Source organism: Hydractinia symbiolongicarpus, chromosome 11 (assembly GCF_029227915.1).
Source record: "Hydractinia symbiolongicarpus strain clone_291-10 chromosome 11, HSymV2.1, whole genome shotgun sequence".
Lineage (NCBI taxonomy): Eukaryota > Metazoa > Cnidaria > Hydrozoa > Anthoathecata > Hydractiniidae > Hydractinia > Hydractinia symbiolongicarpus.
In genome coordinates this window covers 10,380,411-10,397,282 of record NC_079885.1, presented here as the reverse complement: position 1 = coordinate 10,397,282, position 16,872 = coordinate 10,380,411, and the positions used below count along the sequence as shown (strand labels likewise).

General features: G+C 34.9%; 2 protein-coding genes across 2 annotated transcripts; both read right to left on the bottom strand.

Annotated features, from left to right (window-relative positions):
- Positions 1-8,794: 8,794 nt before the first annotated feature.
- On the bottom strand, positions 8,795-11,119 carry LOC130614304 (tigger transposable element-derived protein 4-like). The gene is made up of 2 exons (XM_057435730.1): positions 9,682-11,119; positions 8,795-9,555 (listed from the first exon to the last, which is right to left on the bottom strand). Exons 1-2 carry the CDS (start codon positions 10,053-10,055, stop codon positions 9,240-9,242), a joined length of 690 nt encoding a protein of 229 aa, XP_057291713.1. The 5' UTR covers positions 10,056-11,119; the 3' UTR covers positions 8,795-9,239.
- Positions 11,120-11,968: 849 nt separating this feature from the next.
- Positions 11,969-13,255, bottom strand: LOC130613425 (uncharacterized). The gene has a single exon (XM_057434771.1). The coding sequence runs from the start codon at positions 13,253-13,255 to the stop codon at positions 11,969-11,971; it is 1,287 nt and encodes a 428-aa protein (XP_057290754.1).
- Positions 13,256-16,872: the final 3,617 nt, after the last annotated feature.

The window sequence follows — 16,872 nt, the reverse complement described above, 5'->3', positions numbered from 1 at the left end:
CCCCAGGGCATAAAAATAATAATAATAATAAATATTTAAAGTGGCTAGCCCAGAAAATCACAAAAATCTATAGTTAGTGGATTGTTTCCACTGGGGGCCACTAGAACAAAAAAGAAACAAAAAATGATAAACCTTAGACTGCCTCAGCTCAATCAAACATAGTAACATTTATAATCTGTGAAAATTGAAAAGAAAAAGAATAAAAAACAAAAATTAAAAAGTTAAAAAGTGATCTCCATTAGAATTTGCCAAATACATTAGAGATGGAAGTCTTAAACGAAAGCAGACTTCCATCACAGGTCACTTGGTCTGGAAGATTATTCCACACTTTTGCAGCTCTAAATGGGAAGGCTTTTTTGCCAAATTCCGTGTTGACCAAGGGAAGTGTGAACCTGTTTTTTGAAGCTCCTCTTGTTTGATGATTATGACAGTTTTTGTCAAAAGGAAATTTGAGCGCATGTAATCAGGAGCAATGTGATTCATGGCTTTGAAAACTAATATGGTATCGTTTTTGATGAGTAAATTATTCATTGAATATTCCCTCTCTTTCCCAAGAAAGGTACGGACACATTTTAATCGTTTTTCTAGTTTTCCCAATCTACCTTGGGTGGCACAAGCCCATGCCGAGGAGCAGTAGTTGAAATATGGCATGACAAGTGCATTAATTAAAAGGTTTTTTGTGTGAGGTGTTAAACAGGATGCAATGGTTCTAATTTTAGAATATTTAATTAGTATTTTTCTATTTATGTCATTAATGTGCTTTTCCCATTGCATTTTTTGATCAAATGTTACCCCAAGATATTTAACTTTTTTCGCTCCTCTTCAAAGGAATACCCATATAGTTGATAGTTTTGTTCTCAACTTTTTTAACTGGCTGTGGTTGCCGAAAAAGATTGTTTCAGTTTTGTCCGTATTAATAGTCATTTTTTTATTATTCAGCCAGAGGTCGACTTGCGAAAGTTCTAACTCGACCTGGGAGACAAGGGTATCCAAGTTTTTATGAGACGAAATAATTATTGTATCATCTGCATATAGATGGTGGTAGTTTGAATTGATGACAGATTTTAAGTCATCAATATACAAAAGAAAGAACAGGGGCCCCAACACAGATCCCTGCGGCACCCCAAAAGCGTCTTCATGAAGCAGATCTGATCCTGTGTCGTTTACAAGAGTCAGCTGCATTCGGCCCGTTAAGTAGGACTCGAACCAGTCAAAGGCAGCATCTCTGATGCCAAAACACCATAGTTTTTTTAACAAAATTTTATGATCAACAGTGTCAAAAGCTTTTTTAAGGTCAATGAGCACAGCACAAACAAAGTTATGTTGGTCGAGCTCAGTAAGAATAAAATCAGAGACATCGACTACTGCAGTTTCTGTGGAAAAGAGTTTTCGAAATCCGGACTGTCTGTCATTCAGGAAGTTGTGCTCAGAAATAAAATGAGACATTTGCCCATGCACTAACTTTTCAAAAATTTTCATAAAATTGGCAAAATGGAGATAGGCCGATAATTAGTAGGATCTGTTTTATTGCCATTTTAAAAATAGGCGAGACCCTTTTAGTCTTCCAACATTTAGGTACATAACCAGTAAATAAAGATTTGTTGAAAAGACTTGATAAATAAATACTTAAAACTGACGAACCTGCTTTTAGCAGTCGTGAAACAATTCCGTCCAAGCCTGTAGCTTTATTAAGTTTTAGTGAACTAATTATTTTTTCGACACTTTTGGTCTCAATACGAGCCCACCGAAAATCGTGTCCGCTAACAGGTGGATTAACATTAGTAGTGTCAGAAGAAAATTTAGAGGCTAGTTTGGCACCAACACTGACAAAAAATGAATTGAATGTGTTGGAAATTTCTTTTGGGTGAGAAGTTTCTGTACCATCGTTTTGGACTACTCGTTTTATCGAGGTAGTATTGCCTGACTTATCAGGAACCAGTTTTTTTAGGGTTTTCCAAAGTTGTTTTGGCCGTTTTTGAAAGTCCCGCAAAACGTCATTATAGTACTCGTTTTTAAGTCGATTTTTGAGACCTATTACCTGGTTCCTTTTTTGTTTGAAAGCTTCCCAGTCTATGATGAATTTTGTTTTTGATGCTTTCCGTTTCAAGAAGTCTCTTTCTTTGATGGCTATTATTAATTCATCAGTGACCCATGCCTCAACACGGCCAGAAAATCTATGTGTTTTGAAAGGGGCATGTTTGTCAGCCACTGTTTTAACATTTTTATTCAGTTTCTCACATGCTTCATCAAGGTCATCATAATTATTAAAATATGACCTGAGGTCCTTCAGAAAAGCCTCTTCACTGAAGTTCTTGTAGCTACGAACCTTGCATGTTTTAGGTTCAAATTTTGGCCTTTTGAATTTTCTGATCACATAAACTAAATTGTGATCACTGATGCCTAAATCCATGACACCAGTTTTAGAAATACAAGAACTGTTAGAAAGTATCAAGTCTATAAGAGTGCTACTATTTTCAGTAAAACGAGTTGGCTCCGTAATATGTTGTTTTAGGAAAAGAGTGGAGCATAATTCCTTTATTTTGGAGGAAAGAGCATATTTTGAAAGTATGTTACAGTTAGGCATCTTGTATGTTTTTTTGACATTAGGACGGCGATACGAACATGGCTCTGGAGGAGGATGGTCCGATATTAGAACCTGATTGGCGCGGATGTGTCACATAGTTACTGCGTCACATAGAACATTTTCACGAGGCGGCAAGTTTGGGGCGACCAGGAGAAAACTGTCCATAAAAAGTAGCGGAAAACAGCCGTGGCATGTTTTTTTTAAAGTAAAAAATTTAATAAAAAGCATTACTAAGCAATGTAAGTACAAGAAATGATATCACAAAGTGATAATGCTTAAATAAAAATATTTCAATAGCTGGCAAAGTTTAATAACTAGAAAAGTAGCTAGCTAGCACAATTAGGTACCTAGCAAACCATCAAGATAAGACTAGCAGAGAATGACATTACAAAAAATGGCATTAAAAAAAATTACTAGCTGAGAGACCTAGTGTTCCCCGTGTCCTTTATAGACAAAATACTTTTTAACATAATGACAAAAATAATTTTTTTTTACAAAATATGTATATCACATATTTTAGTTTATTCACAACGGGTTGTGGTTACAAGCCCGTTTTATTACTCTATATGTGGTTACGATAAAAATTATAAAAAGCCAGTAGGTTAACCGTTAGAAGCATTTCATCATTGAATGCACATTTACCCGGCCTAATTCAAGAAAATTCAAAGTACAATAACTTTGGTAAAAAAATAAGTTAGAAGCACTTTTAGACCAACCTGATAAAAGGTAATTTCGCATAAAACATAACAAAACTACACAGGCATTTTCAGGAAGAGAAGAACCCCATAAACTTTGAGAAAATACTGAAAAAGGTAAGAAGATTTTCATCTCAACTTAGTAACATGGCGGCGAAGAGATCGCACGCGTTTTTTCTAGCTGGTTTGATTGTTGGAATTTATTGTTGTTTTTGTGTATTCAAACCAAGATTTGTGAAACCAGATGGAATAAGTTTAACACTTAATGTTCAAGACTACTACGACGAGATTGGAGAAACGTTTACTTTCAGTTCAATCCATGTTTGTAAACAAAAACCTCGACCAACAGTAAGTTGTACAAGACGCAAAAGTTTGTTTATAGTTTTACTACTTTTGTGTGGTGACATAGAAACATGTCCTGGACCGGAAAGCCTTGGTGAATTTTGTGGTAAGAGAGGTCTAAAATGTGTTCATCAAAATACTCGTGGGTTACTTTCAAACTTTGCCCACTTGGAAGCGTTAGTACACAAGCATGATTCAAAAATTGACATTATAACCTTGTCTGAAACACATATTTTGAACGAGGATTTAGTGACAATGATGCTCTTTATGAACTGTCTGGTTACACTTTGGTTAAAAGAAACAGAACATCTGGAAAAGGAGGAGGCGTGGTAGTTTATGTCAAAAACAATATTAATTTTAAGCAAAGGCTGGATTTAGAAAATTCAACTTTAGAGTCTCTGTGGCTTGAAATTTTTATTAAAAAATCGAAATCAATTTTAGTAGGGTGTTTCTATCGCCCTCCAGAGGGTTCAAAGTACTTACCATCTAAATATAACGAAACATTTGACGATCATTTAAATTGTATCAATCAAGAAAATAAGGAAACTATACTCATGGGAGATTTCAATGTGGACTATAATGTTACAAACGTCAATAAAGATTTTAAATCTACAATTAATGTGCATGGTTTTAAACAACTTATCAATAAACCCACGAGAACGTCTTCTACGTCATCAACGACAATTGATTTATTTTTTACTAATTGTCCCGACAATGTTCACTGCACTGACGTATTCCCTACTTCGCTGAGCGATCACGATATGGTTGGTGGAATACGTAGGATACACAACATCAAGCATCCTATGCGAACTCTGAAGTGCCGTAATTACACTAACTACGTTCCTGAAAATCTTTTTAATGACGTCTCCGAAATTGACTGGCGCCCTGTATACGACGCCAGAGATGTAAATTCTGCAGTTACGTATTTTAACTCGAAGCTAAGAGATTCTTTTGATAAACACGCCCCGTTAATCGAAAAAAGAGTTAAATCACGACCTTGTAAATGGCTAACTTCAAAAATAAAATCTCAAATGAACAACCGTGACAAACTTCATCGCAAGGCTCGCAAATCAGGTAAAACAGAAGATGCAGAGAAATATAAAAAGATTAGAAATAGTTGCAACAATAATATACTGAAAGCAAAGGCTAACCACCAGCGTGATCTTATTAACGAAAATCTGTCAAATCCAAGAAAGTTTTGGAATGCAATAAAATCAGTATTCCCAAGCAAACCGAAAAAAGTGTGTCAAATGTCAAAAGATAGTGAAAGCAGAAGTAAAGTAAGCAACTTCAGCAAGTTTTTTAGTACAGCTGTTCACTCCCTTAAATCCAAGTCAATTCAACTTATGAATTTTACATACGTACAACCTTAGATACGTACAACCTTTTTCTTTACGAACAAATAAAATTTTCATGACCGGTTATATTTCTAAGATTTTTGTAGAGAAAGAACTCTGATCACTCAAACGAAATAAAGCAACCGGTATAGACGAGTTACCACCCGGAATGTTAAAAGACTGTGCTATTTTAATTTCAAAACCTCTTAGTCACATAATAAACCTTTCGATAAACACCTCAACTGTACCATCAGCCTGGAAAGTTGCGAAGGTTGCACCTATATTTAAATCTGGGGATTCTTCTCTTCCCGAAAACTATCGCCCGATTTCAATTTTACCGGTGCTATCTAAAATTCTTGAGAAGGCTATTCATAACGAACTCATGAACTATCTCGAAAAAGAGAAATTACTGAACGACTGTCAATATGGTTTTCGAAGTAAACGCTCCACGAAACTTGCTTCTACTTTATTTTGCGACAGTATTCGTCGCGAAATAGATGGCGGTAAGTTAGTTGGAGCAGTTTATATAGATTTATCGAAAGCCTTTGATACGATCGGACACTCATTATTATTAAACAAGCTACGCACGTACGGAATTAAAGGCAAGGAGCTAGCATGGTTTACCGACTACTTATTTAATCGAAGTCAGTTAGTAGACATTAACAATATTCGATCTAGCTACGAGCCAATTTACTGCGGTGTTCCACAAGGTTCCATTTTGGGACCACTGCTTTTTATAATTTTTTATGATGATTTTGTAGACCATATTTCAAATTCTAAAGTTATAATGTACGCAGATGACACCGTCATATACGTTGCTCATAAAGATGTTACTAGAATTGAACAACTTCTCAATCAAAACCTTGAGAGACTATCAGTATATTTCCGTAAAAATGAGTTAATTATAAATTTAAAAAAAGGGAAAACAGAAGTCATGTTGTTCGGAACGGCTAAACGCTTGAAAGCACATGACAAGGCTCTACAAGTTGTATATCAAGAAAATCCGATAAATTTCGTTTCTCAGTATAAGTATCTGGGAACAGTAATCGACAGCAAGTTAATGCTTAATGACAACTTCGACCGATCATATAAAAGCGCCAGCAGCCGTTTACGCCTACTACAAAGATTACGACCGTGCCTTACCGCTGAAGCCGCACACAATGTTTTCTCGATGATGATTGTACCTTTAATTACTTATAGTAGTGCATTGAGAATACCTATCACAAATACACAGCTCAACAAATTAAAATCGCTTGAGAACCGTGCTAGATCGATTGTCCGGAGTGATAATATTCCATCCATCACAGGACTCTTCAACCGTAATATTTGTGTACTCGTTAAAAAGTGTCTACTAAATGATCTAACATCTGAAAATTTTGACAACTATTTTGTCAGCCAACAACATGACAATAACACACGAAATAACGGCTGCATTGTCAGGTTACCTCGGGTCAAACTAGAAATCGCCCGGCAGAGTTTCTATTTTGCAGGGGGTAAACTGTATAATTCACTGCCACTTGAAATTCAAAAAATCGATAAAATGTCTCTTTTTATGAAGGCGCTCAGAGGGTACTTCTCTTAATAGACGATACCAGCTATTGGGCGATGTGCACTCTCAGCGGCTATCTTAGTCACTGTGCCGTCCAGTCTGCTTCAAGTTTATCTAAGTGGGATTAATGTTTTAAACTATGCCTATGTCTTATTTAGCTCCCCCATGAAGTCACTTCACACCTTGTATGCATACTGTTGCATTTCTAATTGATCAATTTTTTGTTTGTTTTTATCGTTTTTACTGTTTTTACTGCTTTTTTCCATTTTTATTCCCAGACAGGACGGACATTGATAGCAGTTTTTTTGCATTTATGTATATATTTGCAAATTAGTGAAGTCCTCATCCTGTATAAATATTTTTAAATAAATAATAAATAAATCATGCGTTCTGAGTTTTAGAATTTAGCCATTTTCACACACACTGATTAGAAATAGGTCAGATAAGATTAAACCTGAAATTATTCCAGTGAATTATGCCATTAAACGCTTTGTATCTTTTTACTGATATCTGTGATTAGATGTTCTTATGACGAGAATACTGAATTAATCTTTACGCTTAGTTTTGCATTTGGAATATTTCATCTAAGCAAAACAACAAACCTAGAAGTGTGTGTCAAAAAGCGTATTTCGAACAGCCGCAGAATTTGATGAGCTCTAAAAAGTGCGATTTCGTGGAACGTAATTTGTTCCAAAAGACCCAAAATAATACCTCAAAAATTTATTTCCCAAACATTTTTTTTCTTCTAAGGTAGAACACAATACTTTACTCTTGGTAAAGTTGTTAACCAATACTTTTTAAACTATTAACTCAGTGATATATGGTTCATTTATTGAATCAACATATTAGAGCACATGTGGACTTGTCAATTTTAATTTTCAAACCTGATTAAAACTTTCGTATTATTAACGTTTTAAGCAAAAAAGACATATCTAATTGTATTAAATAAAATGTGAGCTTGTTAAGTAAAAAATAAAAGAGCTTTATGGTGTTTTAAAAACATCTCATTAGAAAAAGCAGATTTTTAGAAATGTCAAGGCCACAAAATTTAAAAGCAAGGATGAGAAGACTCAGAAATTAAATTTTTTTTTGAAGCCATTTTTTATCCGCATGTAAGATTTCCTCCAGCTTTTTGGACTTTATAGCAGTTGCTAAATATACAGTTGAACTCATGTAATTCGAATTCTCAAGGGACCGAGAATTTTGTTCGAATTACATGAGTTTCGAACTAGATGAGTTTTCATATTTTTGACCTAATTCGATGAAAAAAGTCTTTCCCAGGTTAACTTTCGAACTATTTTTTGTATTTTCGAGTTAGAATAATGAAATACTAAATTCATAATTTTTTGAAAAAGTCTTTGATTGTCGATTGTTTCATTTTCTGCTCTCGTTTCTTGAAAATCTCTTCGGAGATCTTCTGAATCAATGGGATGACGTTCGATGATTCGAAAAGGGTCATCTTTTTGAGAGTCTCGATTGCGTCGTCAATCTCATTTTGCGATGGGGGTGGAATTGGTTCATCATCAGGACACTCTGCACTTTCGTCGTATGAAGAGCCATCATCGATGACTTCTACTTCCGGATTTTTATACATATCCACGATTTCTTTGACAGACAATGGGCGTGATTCATTAGTAACAACGTTGAAATCTATATCAATGAACGATTCGACATCCAGATCGTCAGGTGCAATGTCAGGTCTAATCTTTCGTAATCGGTCTAGATCTTGATTCAAATCTTCTACAACATTCGTTTCATCATTTTCGTCGTCTGAATCGCTCTTGTCACTTTCCGTATCTTTGAAAGGATCGTCATTCTCATCCATAGCACCATTCCTTGCAACCTCCGAGATACCTGATTTTCGAAAGCAATTTATGATTGTTTCACTCGACACACTATCCCAAGCCGTCTTGAGCATTATCATGGCTTCAAGAATTGATGTTTTCGGTAGTTCAGCCTTCTTGTCTAACGCTCTCAAGATCCTTCGAATTACCAGTGATCGGTATTTTGCCTTCAAAGACCTGAACAAAAAAAAATGAAAGTCTATTAGAATGAATTAAGATCCATTGTTTGAGATAGCTCTGGGGATTATAATTCGATAAATTGGAAACAATTGTTTTTTCTTCGAATCATTACATTTCTTTCCTTCTAAGAAAATAAAATTACATTCACAAGGGGCATGAATTCAACTCTCTCTTAAGAATGTCTAAGTATTTTTCTTCTCCTTCAAATGTAATCGTGCACGGTATTTGTAAGCCTTCTCCATCTCCTAGGTTCAACAACTTCTGCAATATTAGTTCTTGCCATTTTACTTAAGTTTAGAATGCCAAAAAAAATTTTTGATTTTGTTTTGTTTTGGTAGAGAGTAATTGGAAGACATTCTAGTGTTACCAAACAAACATTTTTCTTTGACAACACTGGAATGGCTTCAAAACAATGAATGGGAAATAAATATTTCCAAACAACAGAATATTGAGTAACTTTGAAGAAATTTTACCTGATAACTCCTTGATCCATAGGTTGGGTACAAGAAGTGGTGTTAGGTGGCAGGAATTGTAGATTTACAGCCTTTAACTCTGTGATGTTTTGGTGTGCGGGACAGTTGTCGACTATTAAAACAATCTTCCTTCCTTGTGACTCGAATTTACGATCTAATTCTCTAACCCATTCTTCAAATAATACTCCATCCATCCAGGATTTATTTTGCGAGCGATACCGACAGGGTAGATTTCTCACGTTTTGAAACATCTGGGTTTCGCGGACTTTCCAATCACAAACATTGGAAGTCGTTCGCCCAAAGCATTGGATGCAGTCATTCCTGTTAGGCGCACTTTGCTGTGCTTTCCGCCGGAACAGCGTTTTCCTTTGAAGTGATAAGACTTTAATGGTAGCGCTTGGTAGAATAGGCCGAATTCATCGGCATTGAAGATGTCTTTTAATTCATATCTGGCCAATATAGTTGGTAGGGTAGTTTCTTCCCAAGGTGCTGTCATCTCACTTGTTACTTTTGCGGACTCCCCAGATACTTCTTTGAATGTGATTCCATATCTGAATAGTAAAAAAGATCATGTTGCAAATATCGAACTTACGGAAGTTTTTATCCTTATGTGCATGGAGTGAAAGCATTCATATTAGAATAAACCCTGTTGGAACATAATAGAGTAAGTATATTACCTCTCCTTCCAGCCTCTCAACCATCCGTTCGATGCTGAAAAATCTTCATAGTTGAATGCTGTCGCAAATTCACGAGCTTTCTCGATTAAAATTGGTCCATTAATTGGGATGTTGTTACCACGCATTGAGGTAAACCAAGTCAACAACGATTCATTCAATTTTTCGTACTTGTCAGTCTTAACTCTCTGACGTTTTAGTGACGAGTTTTTGAAAGCAAGGAATATCTTCTCTTTATTGTTCTTCCATGTTGACAAGGTGCTGCTTGGAACGGAGTACTTGATGGATGCGTCTTTATTGGACATACCATCCTCCAAGTCACGGAGAGCTTCATATTTTGTTTTTAAAGTGAGTTCTTTATGCTTTCTTTTCCCCATCTTGTCTTGATAAGAAATGGAAGCCAAAAGCAGTGGACGAGCTCCAATCGAATGTAAAAAAAAACATTCGATTGCAAATTATCGAGTTGGTAAGCTTCAAAAACTCAAAAAATTCGAAAATTCGAATTACATGATTAAAATTTCTTGATGGGACCGGAAAATCTGTTCGATTTACATGATTTTTCGAATTACATGGGTTCGAATTATAGGAGTTTTCTTGTAAGGTTTTCAAGGTAAATTCTGAGAGGGCCACAGAATCTGTTCGAATTAAGTGAGTTTTCGAATTATAGGAGTTCGAATTACATGAGTTCAACTGTAACTGCAAAATGGAAGAAAAATGCTATGAATTAAGAATGCTTTTTTGATACAGACGCATTGTGACAAAAAACGCCGAGCTCTGCAAGGTTAAGGTCATATAAAAAACTTTGATACATTGGGACAAATCTCATTAAATATTACATCCAGAAAAACTATGCATTTAAGGGTCACGTGACGAGGCCCCCTCCAAGGTCATCTTAGTCTCGCCTCAGGATATAAAAAGAGACAACAGGCGCTGGGAACGAGGTTGAAAAGATGCAGTTAAAACAGTTGAAACCTTATTTATGTTATGTGACACAAAAAGGTAAGGAAGCCCATTAGGGTCATGTGATCTCAAGATAATATCTGCGATGAAAGAATAAACGCGCTTCTGTTTGCATGTTTCTAATTTAAACTTCCACAAACCTTTAAAAACATAGAAATCTCAGTATATTATGAATGCACGCTTATATTTATAAGCAACACAAAATATTTATCGAAACTACCTCAGCTTCCCTTTCTTTTAGGCTCAAGTGTTGTTAACTTGTTGCGTGTTGACTGTTTACTTGATAACTTTAAAGTCACGAGTTTATCTCTCCGTTTGGTTTTCGCGCCAATTGAAATCAAGCTTGCCATATGAAACTTACATGACTTTCTTACATGACTCTTTTTTTTATTAGCCCATTTCAGGCTGAAATGTTGTTTATAAGTCCTTTCGTTTTTTGTAGGATTTGAACCTCGTGAGTTGTAAAACGTTCTTGTATAAAAAAGGGTGCCTCACGCTAGGCTGTTTATTCACGCTTGTAGAATTATTTTTTTATCATTTCGCACAAAAAAAAGTTTAAACGCGACCCAAGAATTAAAAAAAAAAACTTATACTAGAATATTCTTAGTTATGAAAATTTTTTTTTGCAATTATGAAGGGATTTTTGACTCAACTTTTTTGACTCGACTTTTCGTCCCAAATATGAGCTGATAAACTCTAGTAATTGAGGAACTTGAGACTGAGTTAGAAAATTTGACACTATTTCAGACCACTTTCTCGCCCCTTAATTACAGAGTCGAAAAATAGCCCAGCTGAGACAGAGCCAACCTGTTATAAAATTTAAAATGCATCCAAGTTCCTTTTTGTGATAACGTTTTCTTTAAGTCCCAGTTCTTTTTTATTACATTGCTTTAAACAAGTCGTTTATAAGTTGTTACTTACTAAAAGCAGATAGAAATTTTATAAAAAAAGCGTTTTCCGAAGGAAAGCAATTTCTATTGAAACACATAAAGATTGCTATATTTTGCCTTGATCGAATTCTGTAAACAAAAAGTTTGATATCTCGCGCCTAAATTATATTATTAGCCGTTTTCCTTTGTTATTTTCGCATAATTATATGACCGCGGTGCACGATTTTCTTAGCGCCAAATCTCGTTTGTTTTTTCTTTCGCCGTTTTTTATGATGGCGGATGGTGGAGAGGACGCGAGAAATATTATAGAATTGGATAATAATTTCTTTGTGACTGAAGATATGCTTTCTAATTTCAGAGTTTATGAACGTCCTTAGTTTCCCTACGCCATTGTTCACCGAGAAAAACATTAAAATGTAATTGACAAGTTCCTATTAAGATTATAATTTATTATTATTTACAGAAATAACTCTAATGTTTGCCAACGATTTTCTTCTCATAATGAATACCATTATATTGATGGTAACAATAACAAACAACGTGAGAGCCCAAATATGTATCCAAGGCATTAAAAGTGGAGTGGTAAATGCAGGAATTATCATGGCAAGTCTCATTATACCTGCGATCAAGCCTTGTGAAAAACTTTGAATCTTTGGCGGAATTAATTTTGCTACCATGCTTTTCAAAAGGACCTGTATTGGTAGCCAAACAAGCGTGTATGCTATAACAAATCCCACCATTAAAATTATATCTCTTCTAACATCGCGTGCTAATACCTTCAGTTCGAATATCACGCTGAAATTGATTAACATACAACATAAACAAAAAATAATTGTGTAGTATGTTCGTTTATCAGTAGTACAGATCTTAACCAACGTGCATAATATGAAAAAGTAAGAAACTGAGCTTGTGACAAGCATGGCGCTTAAAGCAAACTGACTCCATTTTAGTATATCATCGACTAGAAGTGGAAACAACATATCCAAGCTAAAGCTGCTGTACATAGCAATGCAGTTTGAGAAAACCTGTTTGGTTGGCAAAGTTTCTACATGATTATTATTTTCTTTTGGAGCTACTATCTCATCTCTTGTGAGACCCTTTTTATCAGTATCACAGTTTGCTATTTTGCTACTTTTCTCTGGCATATTTTTTACTAAATCCTTTAGTTCAAGAAGTTTGTTAGGTAAAAGCATATTTGACATTACAAGTGTAACGAATGTCACCCCTGCAACAAATATTCCAATGAAATTCAAGTAGGTAACAATAAACGATCCTATTTTGAAATTAACTCCTTTAAATATAATTCCAAAAGCAGGACCAACAGTAAACCCCATGGCATATGCTGTCGTCATAACCCAAATCGCACTTGTTGCTTCTTCTCTACTATATAGGCGAACTAATTCTCCGGCACATACACTCATAAATGGATCTCCCACACCTGCAAGCAACCGTCCAATAATCAAAAATGCTGGATGAAGGTAAACAGAATATAAAAGATTACCAATTAAAATTAACGCTAGCACTGCGTTGGTATATATTTTTAAATTTCTAGTTCGATCAACATAGCGACCGCCAAACCCTCCTGTTAAAGTTGCACTGACGGAGAAAACGCCTAGCAAGATGGCATAGCATAAGTGTGGACGATCTGTTTTTACTAAATCTTTAAGGTAGAAGACAAAAGTGGACATAATGATGTTGTAATCCAAGCCAGCTAGAAATGTGATCATGTTGATGACAAAGACAGTCTTTCTTCGTTGACCTAGCCATTTTTCATGCGTTGGTTCTGCCATTCTCGGATGCACGTTTCGTGAATTTACAGTTATCTAACAAACAATTATTTTGCAATACGTCCACTTTACTCTGCAACAGATTTTACAAGCAGACTAAAGTTTGTACAATCTGTTTTGATAGACAATGTAAATTAGATTAACATCTAAAAAAAATTAACTAAAATTGACCTTGTTAAAAATAACTCGATTATAATAATAGTAATGTAGAGATATTAAAAGAGTTTTTCGGTGAGTGAAATAGCTGATAAGATGAATGTTAGTTAAAAAACTTACTCACTGATATGCTTCACAAAAAGTAATGTAGCTAGCATGCTCAAAGAAAAAGAAGGCGGAGAGGTAGTCTAAAAGCGTATCAAAGTGTACAAGGGGAAGGGGATCTTCAAAGGGCGTCCATATCTACGCCTTAGAAAATTATTGAAGTGTTTTTATGCATCTCTTCTGCAAAAAAATTTTAAGTTGATTTTTCGAGGAGTTATCTGTACCCTCAGAAAAGGGGTAAGTCGAAAGCAAAGCGTACAATGGAGTATAAGATTGACGATTTATAGTACGTACGCATTTTTACAGTAGTTGTTCACAAATGATATTTGTCTGTTTTACCAGCATGTCACTGGTTATTTCTTGAACTATAATTGCATTTTTAGATTACGTATTTGATCAATTATATATTTTAAGTTAAAAAAGGACAAATTTGATGGAGATCCTAACTGGAAAAATAAAGGACGTACTTGTAAATGATTAAAGGAAAAGTCCTTCTCATATGTTACAACCAGTAAACCACAAGGTGTTTTGGCTTGCAGTTGCAGAAAAACTTGCTATCATTAACATTTACTGATGCATATATCTATAGATTTTGTTAGATTTAGTAGTTTGTTTATCAGATTTTATAGATTATGCCTTTAAATTTTTCAAACTAATAATTTGATTTTAAAATATTAAAGCTCTGCCATTATGGCAACCGTTGTCCAGATTTTTTTAATATTATTATGTTCTATATATGATATTATACTATTACATTTTTTATGTGTGTGCCTGAACAAAATGTTATTTGTCCTAAAATCTTAATGTTTGATTGGGATTTTTTAGTGTCTGTTATTTTATCCCAATTAGTCAAATTAAGAAACACGGACACCATACATAATATTTAAACGCTTTTCCTGGACATATAATTACGACCTGGTATTGGCCAACAGACAAAATACGGCTATTATGCTAGAGAAAACTTATCTTAAGTGTATTGAAACTTGCACAGAACTTATTTTAGGTCAGGTTTGGGTTAAATCCCTTTGTAGTAGAGCATTTACTTTCAGTGCAGGATGTCTTGGATTCAAACCCCGGCTAGTCATGCCAGAGATTATAAAAGTGCGAATCTATCCTTTTTGCTTAGCGCTCATCATAAGAACAGGATTGATATCTCAGGCGGTTGTCTAGTTGAGGGATTGATGTGTTTGCACGAATTTTTCCCCTCAAATGAGAGCACTGTGACACCCCCCTTCGCAGGACACTCGTTAATAGCAGTATTCAAAAGAAAGTGAAGAGGCTTTCCTGGGTAAATAAGTTCAATATCAGTAATAATAAACACAATTAATTAAACGTAGAAAAGGGTATTGAAAGAGAGAGGATTACATAATCCCTTCTGTTTTCTACTTTATCATAAATTAATTAATTACCGACGATTTCCAATTGCAATAAAGGATCTTCAGCTTTATAAAGTTGGTTATCCCTACTCGATCCCAAAGTTTTTTGACAGTAGACTTTTGTTTTTGCTTGTGGTCATAGAATGATTTAAGCACTAGGTGTGAGGTGGCTTTGAAATGTTTAATTTAAAATCTTTCTTAACTTTTCTGATTTTATACCCATTTAAATGCAGGCCTCGTCAGGAAGAAAAATGCTGGCGTGCGAGCTTCGCACGTCATGATACTTCTTAATAATTTTGAGGCGTGCGTTGTTCTCACGGCATAATTTTCAATGGCGTGCGATGGCGTGTGCTCATTTTTGTTCCATTTTTTTTTTTCGAATAATCATAGAACTCGCATACGGCAACACTAATTTTGCCATGTTTTGAAAAGCAGGTAATTTGTTGGGACGAAACTAAAATGTGCGATGCGTTCATTATTCATTATTTTTGAAAAAAAAAGTATACGACGTAGCAACAGAACGAAGAAAAATTATAAAACATGCAAGTTACAGTCATAAAACTCTTTCAGTTAATAACTTTTTTGTAAATATTTTTTTAGAGGTAAATATTTTTTATTTTTATATTTTTCAAAAAAAATATATCATTAAACATTAAACTGTTTCTTTATAAAAAAATCCCTCACGTTATTATTGTTGCTTCGATCTTAAAACATTCCTCCCTAAACAAAACAATAACAAGCTTTGTGACGTCCTGTTTCTATGGCGATGTTTTAAAACTATACAGATTGTTGTCTGAGTTGTAAAGCAATGTTTGTTGAAATATATTCAGAAAGCAAAGTCTGCATGTGGCAATTGATCACCATAACTATAATTAGATATCATGCTGACTCTGTGCTTGCGAAAGAACATGCTTGAAGTGATTTCTGCGAAAGAACAAGACGGAAAAAAAGACGGAAAAGTTGAACTGTAAAAGACGGAAAAGTTGAACTTTAAAATTTATTTATTAATTTCAAAAGAGCAACTAAATTAAAAAAAAATTAAATAGTGTATTTAAAATTAATGTCTATGTTTTTCTTTAATATAACTCGCGAGTAACATATATTTTTTTAATATTTACTTGCGAGTAGTTTAATTATTGATTACTCTTATTTATTTTACTCGCACTCGCATTGTACTCTCACTCTGAATTATTTTACTTGCATTTATTTGTATTCGTACTCTCAAAGATGTGTAGCTTTACTCGCGATCGGCAATGTATATTATTCCTGTGCGCCTTCATTGAAGAGAACATTATTTATTTTGGTGTGCGATTAGCGCACGCCTGAGGTATTAAGTGTTTTTTTTTGGCGTGCGAAGATCGCACAGGAACATTCAAACATGGCGTGTGTGGGCGTGTGCGCGTGCGATCGCACGCCATTCCTGACGAGGCCTGAAATGCGTTTCCGGATATTGTTTGTGACCCATTGGAGCCGACAGAGCCTGAAATCCAACAAATCCTATCAATACGCAATCAGTGGTATTGGCGATAGCGAACATGTTGATGCCGAAACTTGGAGGAAGCAGTAAAAAAACATTGTAACGAAGCTAGAGTAGAATTCTTTCAATAAAGACAGTTTTGGGAAGAGTTACTACTTCCTTGATATGTTACAAAAACATACAAAGCGCGCAAGCTATCAGGGTTATAGTTGGAAAGGTGCCACTAATGTGAGAAGTGATGACTAAAAGATAGCACGTGACGAAATTGTTATAAATTTATGCATGCAAATTGTCCTGTTATCTACAGGACAATCTGCATGTCGAAGGGGTTATTCATCTGAAGATATAAAGGTCGATGCAAACAAAAAAGAAGTGCAAATATTTGAAAAGCGAATTAGTACACAACGACATTTAATAACATTAGGGAATGAAAATGATGATAA

Excerpts from the sequence above, each read along its gene's own strand:
- LOC130614304 (XM_057435730.1), bottom strand. The coding sequence starts at position 10,055 with ATGGGGAAAAGAAAGCATAAAGAACTCACTTTAAAAACAAAATATGAA. Across the intron at positions 9,556-9,681 it reads TTGAGAGGCTGGAAGGAGAG|ATATGGAATCACATTCAAAG; the intron begins GTAATATACTTA and ends TTTACTATTCAG.
- LOC130613425 (XM_057434771.1), bottom strand. The coding sequence starts at position 13,255 with ATGATCACATTTCTAGCTGGCTTGGATTACAACATCATTATGTCCACT.